This window comes from Eutrigla gurnardus (genome assembly GCF_963514095.1).
Source record: "Eutrigla gurnardus genome assembly, chromosome: 22".
NCBI classification, from domain to species: Eukaryota; Metazoa; Chordata; class Actinopteri; order Perciformes; family Triglidae; genus Eutrigla; species Eutrigla gurnardus.
Genome location: NC_139933.1, coordinates 8,035,749 through 8,050,433, shown reverse-complemented (window position 1 = coordinate 8,050,433; position 14,685 = coordinate 8,035,749). Strand labels below are relative to the sequence as shown.

Sequence of the window (14,685 nt, the reverse complement as noted above, 5' to 3'; positions counted from 1 at the left end):
AAATTCTAACTAGTAACTATGCCTGTCAAACCAATGGAGTCAAGTATAATTGTACAAAACCATCCTCTGAAATTTACAGAAAATGGAAATACTCAAATGAGTACTTCAAAGTTACTCAATGAAATCTGGAGAAAAGATTTGATCAAATTACTCCATTTAATACATTTATGAAAAAAAAAAAGTCTGACATTACAGTAAAAGACGAGCCTTTATTTTTCGCAATAAGAAAAGCATGTCGTTAATACTGTGACACGTTTTAAAAATGATACATAGATCGGTGACAGAACAATTAACAAGAGAAGCTTCCCACCTACCATCAGTGCCCCTTTAAAAACAGGTGGAACAAGGAGGGGAAGGGCTGTACTGACAGAACGTGCATAACGGGTATGGGTGGATGACAGCTAGGTGTGATTGACAATGTCACGGGAAAAAAGTCCTTTGTGTTTGACGGAATGAAGAATTAACTTGCAAAATTTAATTTCGTTCACTGGTCAAGATATAGAAAAAGTCCTGACGAAGAGCACAAAAAAAAAAAAACATACTATACAATTGCAACTGTTGTCTTTTCCAAATGACTGAATGCGCTCCACCCAGTGCAAGCAAATTACGTTATTTGCTCTGTAGCTTTAGATGTAGGTTTTACTGCAAGGTTGACGGATTAATTCTGGTAAGGCACCACTTGAATTTAAATGGGATAGATGTGTGGTCGGTGCTTTCAATAGAAGAAAATCTGCGGGTCTATCTGTGCTGATTTTGCCCTGTTTCAGATAACAATACTTTGCACAATCTGAGAGCAAAGAGGATGATGTGGAAACATTTACAAATGCGTCTCTTAAAAATTGAGGAAGACATCCAACACTGGCATTCTGCTGTATACAGGTTAGAATATACAGTACAATAAATATAAATAGACCGAGGGAAGACTGAAGAGAAAAACAATTTATGGACACAAAACGCTTTACATTCGAGTCAAATAAACAATGCAGCATCGAGAACAAACAAAAACCCTGCACGTCGATTCAATATTTGGCAATTGAGCCAATAAAACCTGAACACCCACTCCCAAAAGACTGGTGTGTCCTAAACAGGTTGTCCTGAGGTCAGTTTTGACATTGAACTTCCACAGTACATGACTCTTGCTCTATAGAGACATGCTGCACCAGGAGAACCTTAAAAATGTATGCCATGTTATGTCTTCTAAAACTAAATCAGCCATGATGCCTACACTTTCTATGCATTTTTTTTTTCCACATCTGGTGACCTTTTTGCAAGATTTTCCACCTAACATCATTTTGATTTTGGCAACAGGGACATGCTCTGATCAGCTGATTCAAACCTCTAAAAAAAAAAAAAAAAAAATCCTTAGCACTTTATTTACAAGTTTAATTCTTAACTAAAGACTCTGAATTATCCTTCCAACGGTTTGTAGCATCAACGTGAGGAGTAAAATTTAGGAGTGAATGCAATAATCAAAAATCTCTTGAGAGAAAGAATAGTGGGGAGATTTTGCAAGACACTCAGGAGTATGAGCATCGGGAGGTGACTGTGGGTCCAGCTTTATTTTGTCCACTGCAGGGCTGCATTTTCCCGCGCGCTCCTTCACTTTAGCCAAATTGGAAAAAGAAATTTCCAGGTCCAGAGTCTTGGGGGAGGGGGGGGGGGGAAGCAAAAAAAACAAGTTAATATAATTCACGACCTCCAGTCAAGTTAAGTGGAAGTTCTTCAATAAATTGAATGGTGTCAAAACTGGATGTCTAAATACCTGGACTGGAATCGAAACTATATCCTGCTCCTCCTCCACCATGGCCGCCAAAGAAAGCTCTGAAGATGTTGTTTGCATCAAAATCTAAATTGTAAACAAAGGCAAATACAGTGGGATTAGATGGTGATGATGAGCTTCAGGAAAAACAATTTAGGGGGAAAAAGACGACATAACTTGCAAAACAAAAACAAACCAAAAAAAAATGGCTCAAGCTGACACAGACATACTGTAAACAAATTTTTACGTTTTTCTTTTTAAAGCAGTCTTGAAAACATTTTCATTTAAAAAAAGGCTTTTGACTGCTAAATTGCACCCCCTTTGATACAATGTGGTTTTTATGCCTATGCTTTGATGCTTATTTTATTTTTTTAAATGTAAGCACTCCGAGATTGAGAGAGAGAGTGTCATCAATACAGTGCGTAAGTACACTACAGAGGGAAACACCACTAGACTACCAAAAAGACATTTACCTCCGCCATCACAGGAGCCTTCGTCCTCCAGGTCGTGTCCACTGTCGTAGCGTATCTTCTTCTTTGGGTCGGAGAGCACAGTAAAGGCCTCACCGACCTCCTTGAATTTCTTTTCTTCCTCCTTCTGCACCTCTTGAGTTGCTGCACTGTGGCGATCTGGAAGACGATGATACAATTCAGATAAATAACCATCATATGTAATGGAAGTCTGTTTCCTGCGTGTCTGTGGAAAGACTAAGAGGTCTACCTGGGTGGTGCATAAGAGCCCGTTTACGATAGGCTTTTTTGATCTCGTCCTCGGTGGCGTTCTTGCCGATCCCCAGCACCTTGTAGTAATCTTTCCTCTTGCTCTTCTTTAGCTCCAGCTGTGCCGTCTTCAGCAAATGCTTGTGCTCTAGAGGGATAAATGTGTGTGAAAACCTGTTGAAAAAAGCTGAGGTCGATTGCAAAAAACAAAAAGAAAAAAGAAAGACAGCTTACCTGATGTTTTTTCTGTCTGGTAAACTTTTTCATAGTCCCGTACAGCCTCTTCATACTGCTCTGTGTTCATGTAACTATGGGGTCAGACAAAGTCACTCAAAAAACGCTCAATGCTGATCACACAAATTAGGAAAAATGTACTCGTATTGACTGTTTGACATACCACTGAGCTCTTCTTAAGTAGGCCTTGATGTAAGTCTCATCAAGTTTGATTGCGCTGGAGCAGTCGTCAATGGCTTGATTAAGCTTCTTCAGCTGTTGATGAGGAATAATTGAATGACAGTGAACTGATTGGAGAGCCCAAGCACTACGCAAGGTAGCCATTATTCATTTTCAATTTGTGCCATTTACCTTTGCTCCTGCCGTGGCTCTGTTGCAGTAGAGTTTAGCGTTGGTCTTGATGTTGTTGGGGTCTATCCCAAGGGCCTCAGTATACAGCTGGTAGGCAGCTTCAAAGTTGCAGATCTTAAATGCCTGGTTGCCCTCCTCTTTCTTGGCTTTCAAGGCTTTGGCATTCTGAGTTAGGAAGAGAGAAACTCATGTTTCATTTACAACATTTTTCTTGCAGTGAAAGCCATGTAAATGCTGTTCAATTACGATAATTACAACCCTCTGTCAGCCACACGTCAGTTTATTTCTTCTTCCAACTAAATGAAAAGGACAGAGACAAAATCAAGATCTTACCCTGCAGGCTAACCGGGATTTTTCGTGGTCGGGTGCCATGCGCAGAGCCTGGACAAAGAACTGTACAGCTTTATCGATGCAGTCCCCGTAGTAGAGACACAGGCCTCGGACATAGAGTGCGTCTGCGTTTGTGGAATCCATTCGCAGGATATCACTGTAAAAGAACGTTTTGTTAAAAGATAATAAATCATCCATCCTTCCTAATGGAAGGAACTGTAACAAAACAATCATACACCCGGAACTTGCAAACATCTTTTCCTACCTCGCTACAGACTGGGCTTCTGGATGGCGTCCCAGCAGAGCCAGACACTCGGCCTTGAGGATTTTGAAGCGGTGGCAGGCAGTAGCCACAGCTAAGGCCCGGTCCATGCAGTACACCACCTGGATCAGGACAAGAGCCACTTCATTGTTCCCGTTATCATTGCATTGATTCATTATATTAGATGTTGCTCCTAATTCCAGTTATGACTATGACCATTAGCCACAGAAACCCTATTTTCAAGTCAGACTAGACTAACAAGTGATTACGTGAAAACTAAGATGGTGCTGTTTGTTGTTTGATTCCAAGTTTGGTGAAAAAGGACGATGGGAGTAAAGTACCTTTCTGAAATCCCGCTTTTCAAATCCAAACTCTGCCATTCGTTCGAACTCCAGGAGCGTTGCTGCAGTTTTATTCTAAAATAAGAAACCAATAATCTATCAACACTTTCTTCACAATATTAACAGATGAGTTTGATATACAGTTCTTATACAGTGATGACATTAAATAAAATATGAAAAATGTTCAGGTTATCCTCACCTCCTGCTCTGCTTCTCTGTTGCTGGGCTCCAGCTCCAAAACCTTCTGAAAGCAACGATTGGCCGCCATGGCATTTCCCAACAACAGGTGGCATTTGCCCTCACGTAGATGACCCTGCAGGACAAGAGGGGCACATTTCCTTCTTAGGACTTGGTAAAAAAACTACATAGGTTGCTCTCTATTATGCAAGTGCATAAATGAGAATATAGATGATGTTCAAACTGACCTTCATGAAACAGTCATCCAGCCGCACAGCCTGCTGGGAATCTTCTAGGGCCTCTCGGAAGCGACAGAGCATCATGAGGGTGGCTGCCCTGTTGCCATAATAACTCGCCGTTTTGGGGCTTGCATCTTGAGAGAAAAAAAACAAGAAAACCAGGTCTCAGACAAAGATTGGTATAGAGAGAGGTTGTAGAGTGTAGCTAGTGGTTATCTCACCTATGGCCTTAGTATAATAGTTGAAAGCCTCGGAGTAATCTTTCTGGCTGTAGAATGCATTTCCTTGCTCTTTGAAGCCTTCTGCCTGACTGCAGAGAGGAAAAACAGAACCCAATGTCAAGTTAGAACTACTTTACCAAGATAAAAAAAATTACTATACAATTCAATGCAAAACAAAGTCTTCAGAAATAAATCAGTCAACCAATTAAAGCCTGCCACAAGTCAATTATATGTACAGAATATGACTGCGTAATCCATGTCATCCAACCAGAATAGCTGGTTTGCTTGGACCCATTTTTTTTTTTAATCCATCAGAGGAGTTCATGCAAATGACTATGTGCTGTGTTATGTTACACCTGGATCTGGGACAGCAGAGCAAAGCACACACAGTCCTCCTGATAGCTGCAGTACCAAAAAAAGTGCCAAGTGCTAAAGTGTGAATCAACGCTGACTCACAGAAGGCTGCTGCTGCGCTACTCGGTGAAACACTTAAAAGTGTTGCTATTCAGGCAGCAACCCAGGCAGTGACATCACAGTAAGTGTTTTCCATTAGCTAAAACATGCCTTTAACTAAGGTTGTGTGCACAACAAAAGAAATCTAACCGGAGGAGTGCATGCTCCTGGGAGATGCGACAACATGTATGCATCTTTGACCTGTGCATTTAAGCCATCCTAAGCATCTCTGCTGTTGGATGACGAGGATGACGAGATGAATCTAGTACTCGTGATCAATATTTTCTTTATATGGTAACATTTTTTTATCAGAATCACATGTGGTACGTCACGTTTGGAGTGAACCAAATGTATGACTAATTATGCAGCTTAACATTAGACAAATGTGATAGGACAAAAAAAAAATAGGATGGTTTCTTAGGGGTGAATTAATATGAGCTAAACCCTCATCACAACACTGACGTTTAAATAACAGAACGTTTTTCGACGTTTCGTTTCGGAAGTTTTTTCGTTACTGTAACTTTATCTGATGGTTTAAGGAGTCCGGTCTCGTCTCGTTAATGCTAACTGTGTGGCTCCCATGGAACTTTCTCGAAGGAGGAAAGCCCATATAGTGACTGTCGAGCAACAGACAGGCCGCACTGATGCTTTAATCCTCGCGTTTCGATTTAAAATGATGTCCGTTTAACCAGGTTCATAAAAACCAACGTGGATCAAAATACAATAGCTATTGGATACCGTTAGCTGTCTGTTAGCTAAGCGTGTCGCCAGCCCACGGTCAAGACACGCTAATTATCTCCATTGGGTCCTCGTGAATACATTGCGGAGTGAATTCGAAGAAAACCACAATTTATGATCTGGGTTGAACCATTGAAAAATATAGTTAAGCCAAACGCCGGATATTTTGAAAAGACGAACAAATGCCCTGCTTTCACATTGGAAAGCTAACCTAGTTAGCTTGTCTTCAGGGCTGATCGCGCCGTTGTTTCGGAGCCTTGTCAGCTAGCGGCGGTTGAGTTCAGTCAGTGAGCCCCGGCTTATTTTCACATTACACACGCAGCACAACGAAAAACAGCGGACAGTTCTGTGTTTACCGTTCCATGTCCTCCGGATTGTGGATTTGATGATCAATGTCCACCGGCACGTCGATGTCAACAGCTGCCATTTTTTCTGGAAAGGACGAACGCGGCTGACGTCATTTCCGGTAACCGAGAGCCTTTTCTTCTTCTTTTTTAGGTCGTACGTGAAATTCTAGGCCACTGACAAAAAGAACCTTGCATCCGAAATATAATATAGATTTAAATATAATTTACGACGGTTAAGGTAGAATTAATATTTCCAAAAATAAAGGTTATACAATATATTTAATTTGCTACTGTTTTATCATCTTTAACACTCAGCTGAGCCTTTAAGCAAAAAACGACACACCTGTAAACCTCTCCTTGAATACAGTTTCCCATTAACTCGTTCTTCCTCCGGCCGTATCACCACGATGACGAATACGATGATTCACAAACGGAACAATTGGACATGCTGTGACTAATTCTGACCATGTTAAGAGTTGACTAAAACACTTCCACCTCCTCTGCATGCTTTTCAGCTAAAAATAAATACCCCCACTAAAATCTATATTTTTATTAATATATGTACATACAGTTATCCCCTCCTAAAATATGCTACCTACACCAAAGAAGGTACATAGCTTTTTATAAACATACACACACATTATTCCTATCTATTTTTATACTACCGTTATTATGAAACGCATGGTAACATATATATCTATAATTCATAGATTTTAGATTGATATGCATGTATATTGGTGCAGGAGACAGCACTGACATCTCCCTGCTTATCTTGTCCCATCTTGCGCTTGTTTGCTAAATACCACTAGAGGGCAGTGCAGTATCATAAAGTATACTCAGGCGATACATTAGCAATGACGTTATGTGTCATTTCCCCCTATGCTCAAATACCATATAGTTTTCAGTCTCACTACTTACGTCAGTATCCAATCCTATCCTTAGGATATGATATACTGTACTTTATTAAAATGTTCGAAAATAAATGATTTTTTTATTTTGCTAATCGCATTCACTACACTTTGAGAAATCTAAAATAAGAAAAGTATCACTACTATACTGATGATACGAGTTGTGTGTGTGTGTGTGTGTGACTTGATCAATTGTCCTTGCCCAGAACTATATTCATATGAAGCCTATATTCACTGTAAATCTATGATGAATGATAGACTCATATTATCATATGAAGAAAAGAAATGACCACAACGGTGTAAAAAAACAGTACTATAAGTTCATATGAATACAGTATCAACATTTTTAGCACATAATCATTTACATTATTGCAAGTGATGCACAGTTACACTAGTCAGTCATTTTAACGGGTGACACTTCAAAAATACATATTGCTTAGGATGATCCTGCACAGTCAGGTGGGTGGAGATTTCTAAAGAATGTTTCTTTTTTTATACAGCTATATAAAAAATATCAGGTTTAATAACATCAAAGACACATTTACAAAGCTGTAGATGAATCATTTACATTTTGGGGAATAGCACACATCAGCCTATCTCTTCATATTGCACAAACAGCATCAAGCTGTGGCTAAAATCGCAACTTATTATTCCTCACAAGTTTTAAAAATCGTATAACTTTAAATGAAACCATCTTATTGTATACATTAGATGTAGTATGTCACCATATGGCAAGTATTCTTGGCATCATATCAGGGTGGTGGTTGATTGTCACCTCATAAAACAGAGCTAGAGCAAAACACAGACACAGAGGGGAAAATGAACGCACATATTCATCTCAAATAAACTACGAAGAAAACATCAGGCGATGGCTGTAAGGATACACATTTGTTAAGATGCGATATCATCAGCAGTCCAAAGCTATGATCTCCTTTGTCTTTTTATTGATGCAGGGTGGTTTTAACACAATCTGAATATTCTAGACTTTGGTTATGAAGACTAAAGCAGGAATGATGCATTGTACTTGAAATTTAAAGATTTTTTTTGCAACAAACACTTAGTAACATTTACACACCATAGTGAATTAGTCTATTATTGTCTTATAAATAAAATTAAAGATGCTTGTCATTATGGCTTCCAGAGGGGTCCAGACCCCAGGGAACATGCACTTAAAAGTTTGTCGAGAGAAAACAGCTGAGCGATGGTCCTTCCATTTGTAAGCGAGGGGATGACATTGGTCAGTCAGCACCGAAATCTCAGTCCACACCAGGGGATTGTGCGTACCGTTCTTATGATTTATGACGCTGCAAGTGTGGTTATTGTCCACTCTGCCGAGGTTCTCCAGCCTAGTGTGGCTCATGGCTAGTAAGGAGAGAAGATAATGGGTGCGTGCGTGGCCCTCAGAGGTCCCGGGGCTGGCCTGAAGAGGGTGGGGCTGATCAGGGGACCGTGGATGTAGGCTGTTGGACCCGGCGGCAGCCGTAGAGCCAAAGGTCCAGATGCCATGGCGCACAAGGCAGCTGGATTGAGGGGGTTGGTCAGGAACCCTGCCGGCAGGGCCTTAGCTAGCTGCTTCTGCAGGGCCAGTTTAGTCTGAAAGACGAGAGACATATTCAATCTAAACAAGACTAGCTGTACTGAGACACAGTGATGCTTTGACACTAACATGCTTACAAAGACAAAGACAACAATCACTAACATGCTAATGTTTAGAGAGCATAACGTTTTCCATGTTCACCACTTTAGTTCATTGGCCTGCTAACATTAGCTAATTAGCACAAACCCAAAGTACAGCTAAGGTACATGCTAATGCCATTGGTTTTGCAGGTATATGTATTTGATCATATTGGACAAATAACAATTGTGAGCTGATGATTGCACTAGATAAAATACATACACCTGAGATCCATGATTGTCCATATCATTTTCATGGCATTTCATCCAATAGCTAATTTCAGTCTGTATCAAAGTGGTGGTTTTTACATAACAAATAGAGGCACTTTGTATTTGTATGAACCACTAAGTGGTCATTGGACTTGTAAATATGTTGGCAGGTGTCGGCCACAGCTTGCCATTTGAGTATGTGCATGTATATGTTCATTCAAACGGTGTATGTGTGTCTGTGTGACATCCTCACCGCTAGGATGACACTGGGCTGTTGTTTATTATAGGGTGTGAACTTCGCCTTGACAGGCTTCCCGGCCAAACGCTCTTTGTGTCTCCTGCTGCTCATGTGCTAAAAAGGGGACATGATTACAAAGTAATTCAATCAGGATACCTCTGGCCGAACAGAAAAGGTTAGGGGTTTCCACATTTTTTGTTTTATTCAGTGGACAGCAGATTAGACCGTAATCACATTTTTTTTATCTGGATGAACCCGCATACCTGCTTCAGCTGTGTCTCTGAATTGACAGACACCTGGCACATTTCACAGTGAAAGGGCTGGCTGGATACACCCACAACTGCTCTGGGCTTGCAGCCCATTCTCTGCTTGATTCGGCTGGTGGGCCTGGGCGACGATGTCATCTTGACCCTGCGTTGTGGCGGGCTGCCCTGGTGACCATCGAGCGTTTGTTTGTGCTTAGAGCCTGGTTCAGCCGAACAAAGAGGAGGACCGAATGTCAGACTCATAAACCAACACACGTCAACAAAGTAATAGCAGTGGTATTGTAGAACATACCGCTACAGTGAGCGTCTAACTGTGAGCTGGAATTGACTGTCACTTTGCATGTAGGACAGTGAAAAGGTTTTTTGTTGGTCTTGGCTTCCTTAGCCTCTTCCACCTTCACCACCTCTCCCTCCTCACCTTCCGTGGAGCCCCCCTGAGGGGGGGCAGAGCCCGGGGCTGGACCGGTGGCCGGGCTGCACCCTTCCACAGGCGGACTATCTGAAGGTGGATCAGAGAGCTGAGAGCCAGGGGAGATTTGCGGGGACAGCTGAGGGGAGCGCTGGGAGGAGGAGTCTGCAGACGAAGGCTGTGAGGAGGCGGCGGGTGCCAGCGAGCTTTCTTGGACCTTTTCTGGTTGCTGCTGTCCAGGTTGGGGAGAAGTACTCAGGCCTGTGGACAGATCAATAAACAATCATGAAATAATGTACACATATACACAAAAATTTTATCTAGATAAGAATAAACATTTGTTTATACAATCTTACATTATTCTGGGGATGCCAGAACATATTTATCATGCTTCAATTTCATGCAGTTTGAGGAGTCAGACAATATTTTTTTTTCTGAGTGCCCACGGGAGGAGTTATAGTTTATATTAATAAATAATTATGTGTGCTTACAACTCCATTAGTGTGTTATAATCCATTAATTGAATTGTTTATATATAGCTTATAAAGATTACAGCATCCGATCGTTTTTTTTTTTATAGCTTTGTGATTCATACGTCTTGATCTGAGTGGACAGCTGCAGCATAATAGCCTGTATAGATATAAATAAAGTTGTTTTGAATTGAAAATGCAGTTGAGATACTTACACTGAATGAATGTGCCATCTAAAATATGAACAAGAAAGAAATCACTGATGAGGATTCATCCACAGTCAACTCATTTTATAATACCACAACAATACATGACATTCTATACAATCAAGGCATCTTCTTCACTAATGTGATCCTCTGTTCCTTCCTCTTCTTATCTGTCTTTTTGTGCAGCAGGCCTGCCATTTTTTCTCTATTCCATTCCTTTCTTACAACCTTGTTATTATACTTTTTCTTATCCTCACTTACTTACTTCTCTGCTCTATCATCTCCCTTTAATTCTCCTATCTTTTCCCTTTTGTTCTGCCATCTCAATCATTCTTCCTCCATTGTCAATTGTTCTTTCCCTCTGCTGCAGCTCCCTCTGTCACCATCAATCAAACACCATGGCAACCGGTGAACGTAACAAGCTTATCATTGTGGGGTTTGAAGGAAATTGATAGTTGCTGGAAGAAAATGGGAGGGGGAGATCAATAATTAAAAGGAAAGCTAGACAGCATATAGAAAGGACGATGATGACACTTTGTTAGTCAGACGGAATGAAAAGCAGAGTAAAGTAAAGGATAGCAAAGCCGAAGCTCTTGTGTGGACAATGTTGAAGTAGCCATCATATAAAAAACATGGAGTGGATCAAGGGCCTTAACAACCTATAAGGACACTCATGTCCTCTGTGTTTTGTCTGGGAACTATAAGTGCAGTTTTGGGAGGATATTAACAAGCTTACATGTTTTCACAGCGACAGTAGAAAGTTACACATGACAGGTTTCATATCGTTTTTTTTGACACAATTACAGCGACAAGTTAAGAGTGATGTCACATGCACAAGGATAGCGAGGGCATATTCTAGCTAGCACCTCTTCATTTTCGTGCAGTGCACCATGAATAAAAGGGTTAGGTAAAGTCCGATATAAATTGGGTGGCTTCGGTTCATGCTTCAGACCTGAGGGGACCTCGTCCTCAGACATTTACTCTCAGTGTAACTTCGAAGACCCAATTTTCACCAAAATGCCCACATAAGGCCCAGAGAGATGCTTCGTCTACTTGGAATACACTTTGTCGCACTACTTCTTCTTCAGTCTCCGTCGGGAATCAAAGCAACGAGCAAAGATCTCTTGAAACTTGGCTCAACATTAATAAACAAAGACGACAAAGACGATATTTCATAGACTGTGTGGTCAGATTCTGACAAGAAAACACACTTCTGGGCCTTTTCCATGTCCGTTAGCAAAGTGACAACACATTTCATAAGAAGAACAGGAAACGAAGTGGGAGATGTGTTGATTTACTAAAATTAAACCAAAAGTAAGTAATGCTACTACATGGCTCTTCAGATAGCATCTCTTTAAGGCTTCTCATCTTTGCTTGATGAGAGTAATTACCCATCTGACAGAGCCAATGATAGCAGGACAGGTAATAGCTGGTAATTAGCCAGCTGAGTGGCAACCACCCAAGCCTTAGTGCTTGTGTCTCTCCAATTATCACTAAATACTCAGAGGTAGTGGTGCCTTTAAATAAAAAAAGGTGATATTTATACCTGTTATGTCTTTCAAACGTGAGTATGTGAGTACCGTTCCTCCTCCCATCTTCCCCCTCGCTCGGTCTCTGTCCTTCCCTGCAGTAGTTGGACCGTGTCCGTTCTTCTGACGGTTCCTCTGGGTCTCCAAGGCCTTCAGCTTGCGAGCATGTTTGTGACCTTTGTAGTGGGCCTCCGCCTGGGTCTGACCGTGACACACACACACACACACACACACACACACACACGCACACACACAGAAATGTGCACACACGAGCAGAACAAACAGGAGGAAGTCAGTGTACAGTGAACAGAATCACTGACATGATTACATTAATGAATGGCAGCATGAAGTCAGTAAACTGTAATCTTTCCATCTGTTCCGTCTCTTTGGCTTCACATGCTTCCACGGGGTTAGGGATAAATTATGCGATTGAGCATTTGACTCTGAGGAAGAGTCACATCGTCATTTTGATCATCATCATCGTCGCCGCCGCCGTCACGGTCGTGCACAAATGAGCATCAGTAGGACTCATGGCATCCCATGACCGTCCTCTGAGCTCACAGGCTCACATCTTTCCACTGATTCATAGTGACACAAAATGGCCCGTATCGTTGTTCTGCAACACGGAATGACCCTTTTTGCGCCTTGAGAGGAAAAACAACATTTGTGGCAGTGCGACAACAGATGCATGCAGATTTGGCATCCCAAAATGGCTCTGGATGGTTGTAGATAAAGCGAGATGTGACGGTGTAGAAGTGCACCAGCAGTGAAACAAAACAACTGAAGCAAAACACAACGATCCGGTAATCCAAACACCCAGACATCTTTACTTACCTTCCAAGCAGAAATAAAGTAAGGGCATGTTCTTGATTGATTTGTTTCTCAATTCTACAACAATATTTATCCACAGAATATGTTATATAGCTGCCGTGCCTCATATTTAATGCCTTCGTCTATGACGGCTGAGCACTCTCCATGGCAAGTAAATCATAAACGATAGCTCTGGTGATATTCTGTATGGTTCTTATCGTCAATAAATCCCAAAAACCAACAATTAATTGACAATTTACAATAAACAATTACTAACAAATATAGTTTTTAGCCAAAAGCCTGAGCCATAGAGCATTTATTGTTTATTTTACTGGCACTGTAATTAATTTTAAATCAATCTATATATATGGTGCTGGTGCAATTAATACTAACTAGAGCACAAAATGTGTATTATTCCACCACTGAAAATAGTCCCTGTTTGACTAACATGCTGAAAATGTTCAGCTGTTATTTATATTATGTTTACAGTATTTGTGGCACATTTTTAGATATTGACATAGGAATGAAAAGGCTTAGGGAAGCATGGTGGTGTAATGGTTAGCACCGTCGCCGCACGGCAGGAGGGGCCTCCCGCGGTCCAGAGACATGCAGGTTAGGCTAATCGAATTAAGGGTGAATGTGAGCGTGAATGCTGAAATGTCAGCCCTGTGATGGACTGGTGACACGTCCAGGGTGCACCCAACTACCAGCACCCCGTGACCCTGAGCAGGATAAGCAGGATAAGCAGTTACAGATGATGGATGAACAGGCTTGATTACCACAGACAAGGTATGTTCACAGACTGAGGCATTGTTGGTTTTTGTTCTTTTCACAGGATTTGTTAACAATAAGAAAAATGTCAAACGTAACCAGAAACAACACTAGTGCTTTCCTGTATTTGAAAGACACAAGTGCACTCCTTAAATCAACAGCCCGAGTTGGAAACAGCGTAACAAGGATTCAAGTATGTCATTTCACACGAGGCCGTTAGATAATTTGTCATTGTTCAAATTATCCAGTTTCCAGGCACACATTGTACACAATACAGCCTCTGAGCTCCGTGTGCAGAGGGGAATTTTTTTTTTTTTGTTGTGCATAAAGCGGTGAGGGTACAAGTCTCCCCATCGACACTTTGCATAAAGCCGGGGCTGCTTCACAAACAGAAAGGGTACCACCGCGGATCAAAGTGTGTGGTAGGGGGGATACGGGGCTGAGCAAAGGGTGAACGACCCCTTTGGCTACGTTGAATGTCAGCGCACACTAATCATTCAGCGTGATTGTCAACCGAGTCAGAGGGATGAATCCCGCTCCCATCTGCATACGACCATACTATCTGCCATGCCGGTGTAGTATGAGTTCACTATGTCCCACCATAGTAACACAACGAGAGAATAACACATAGAATAAGTGTCCCAGGACACCCTCAGTTAAAAAGACACCCGAAGGAGACTGCTTGGCCTCCGCTGACCTCGATTCAAGCTGCTTTGTGCATTCCCACACCACTGATGTCAAACCCTCACAGTGAGCAACAACCGTCCTCCACAAAAGGGCAGCAGAATTAGAATATCATGTGTGAGGCTGCGGGCTTGAATCTTTTCATGCTTTTTTTTTTTTTCAGTGAGTTTAGCAGCCTTAAAGGAATAATTTGAAAATCAAGTCTATTCCTTTTTTTTTTAATGCACACTGCCGGTTATGCAATATAAACAGTAGATATCAGTTTCACAACAATCCATCTTTGCCTTTAAACTGAACAAACAGATCCAGCTCTATATTTTTAGTCCAACAAAGCACAAC

At 41.4% G+C, this 14,685-nt stretch overlaps 2 protein-coding genes across 3 annotated transcripts in view; both read right to left on the bottom strand.

Annotated features, from left to right (window-relative positions):
* Positions 1-189: 189 nt before the first annotated feature.
* On the bottom strand, positions 190-6,275 carry LOC311032711 (dnaJ homolog subfamily C member 7-like). Its single transcript, XM_084039689.1, has 14 exons — positions 6,181-6,275; positions 4,634-4,722; positions 4,422-4,546; positions 4,196-4,309; positions 3,997-4,071; positions 3,659-3,777; positions 3,397-3,550; positions 3,064-3,228; positions 2,876-2,967; positions 2,713-2,786; positions 2,480-2,626; positions 2,233-2,388; positions 1,763-1,846; positions 190-1,642 (listed from the first exon to the last, which is right to left on the bottom strand). Exons 1-14 carry the CDS (start codon positions 6,249-6,251, stop codon positions 1,605-1,607), a joined length of 1,503 nt encoding a protein of 500 aa, XP_083895815.1. The 5' UTR covers positions 6,252-6,275; the 3' UTR covers positions 190-1,604.
* Positions 6,276-7,379: 1,104 nt separating this feature from the next.
* LOC311033282 (zinc finger protein 385B-like) overlaps positions 7,380-14,685 on the bottom strand; it is a 52,545-nt gene continuing 45,239 nt past the window's right edge. Inside the window, exons 5-10 of one of the 2 annotated variants that reach the window (XM_084040592.1) lie at positions 12,099-12,282; positions 10,562-10,579; positions 9,886-10,137; positions 9,465-9,667; positions 9,217-9,315; positions 7,380-8,672 (exon numbers count right to left, since the gene is read on the bottom strand). In XM_084040592.1, coding sequence (XP_083896718.1) covers positions 8,442-8,672; positions 9,217-9,315; positions 9,465-9,667; positions 9,886-10,137; positions 10,562-10,579; positions 12,099-12,282 — 987 coding nt within the window. In that variant the 3' untranslated portion in view covers positions 7,380-8,441. Of the gene's footprint in view, positions 8,673-9,216; positions 9,316-9,464; positions 9,668-9,759; positions 10,138-10,561; positions 10,580-12,098; positions 12,283-14,685 lie in introns of both variants that reach the window. The other variant, XM_084040591.1, reaches the window with a different exon arrangement.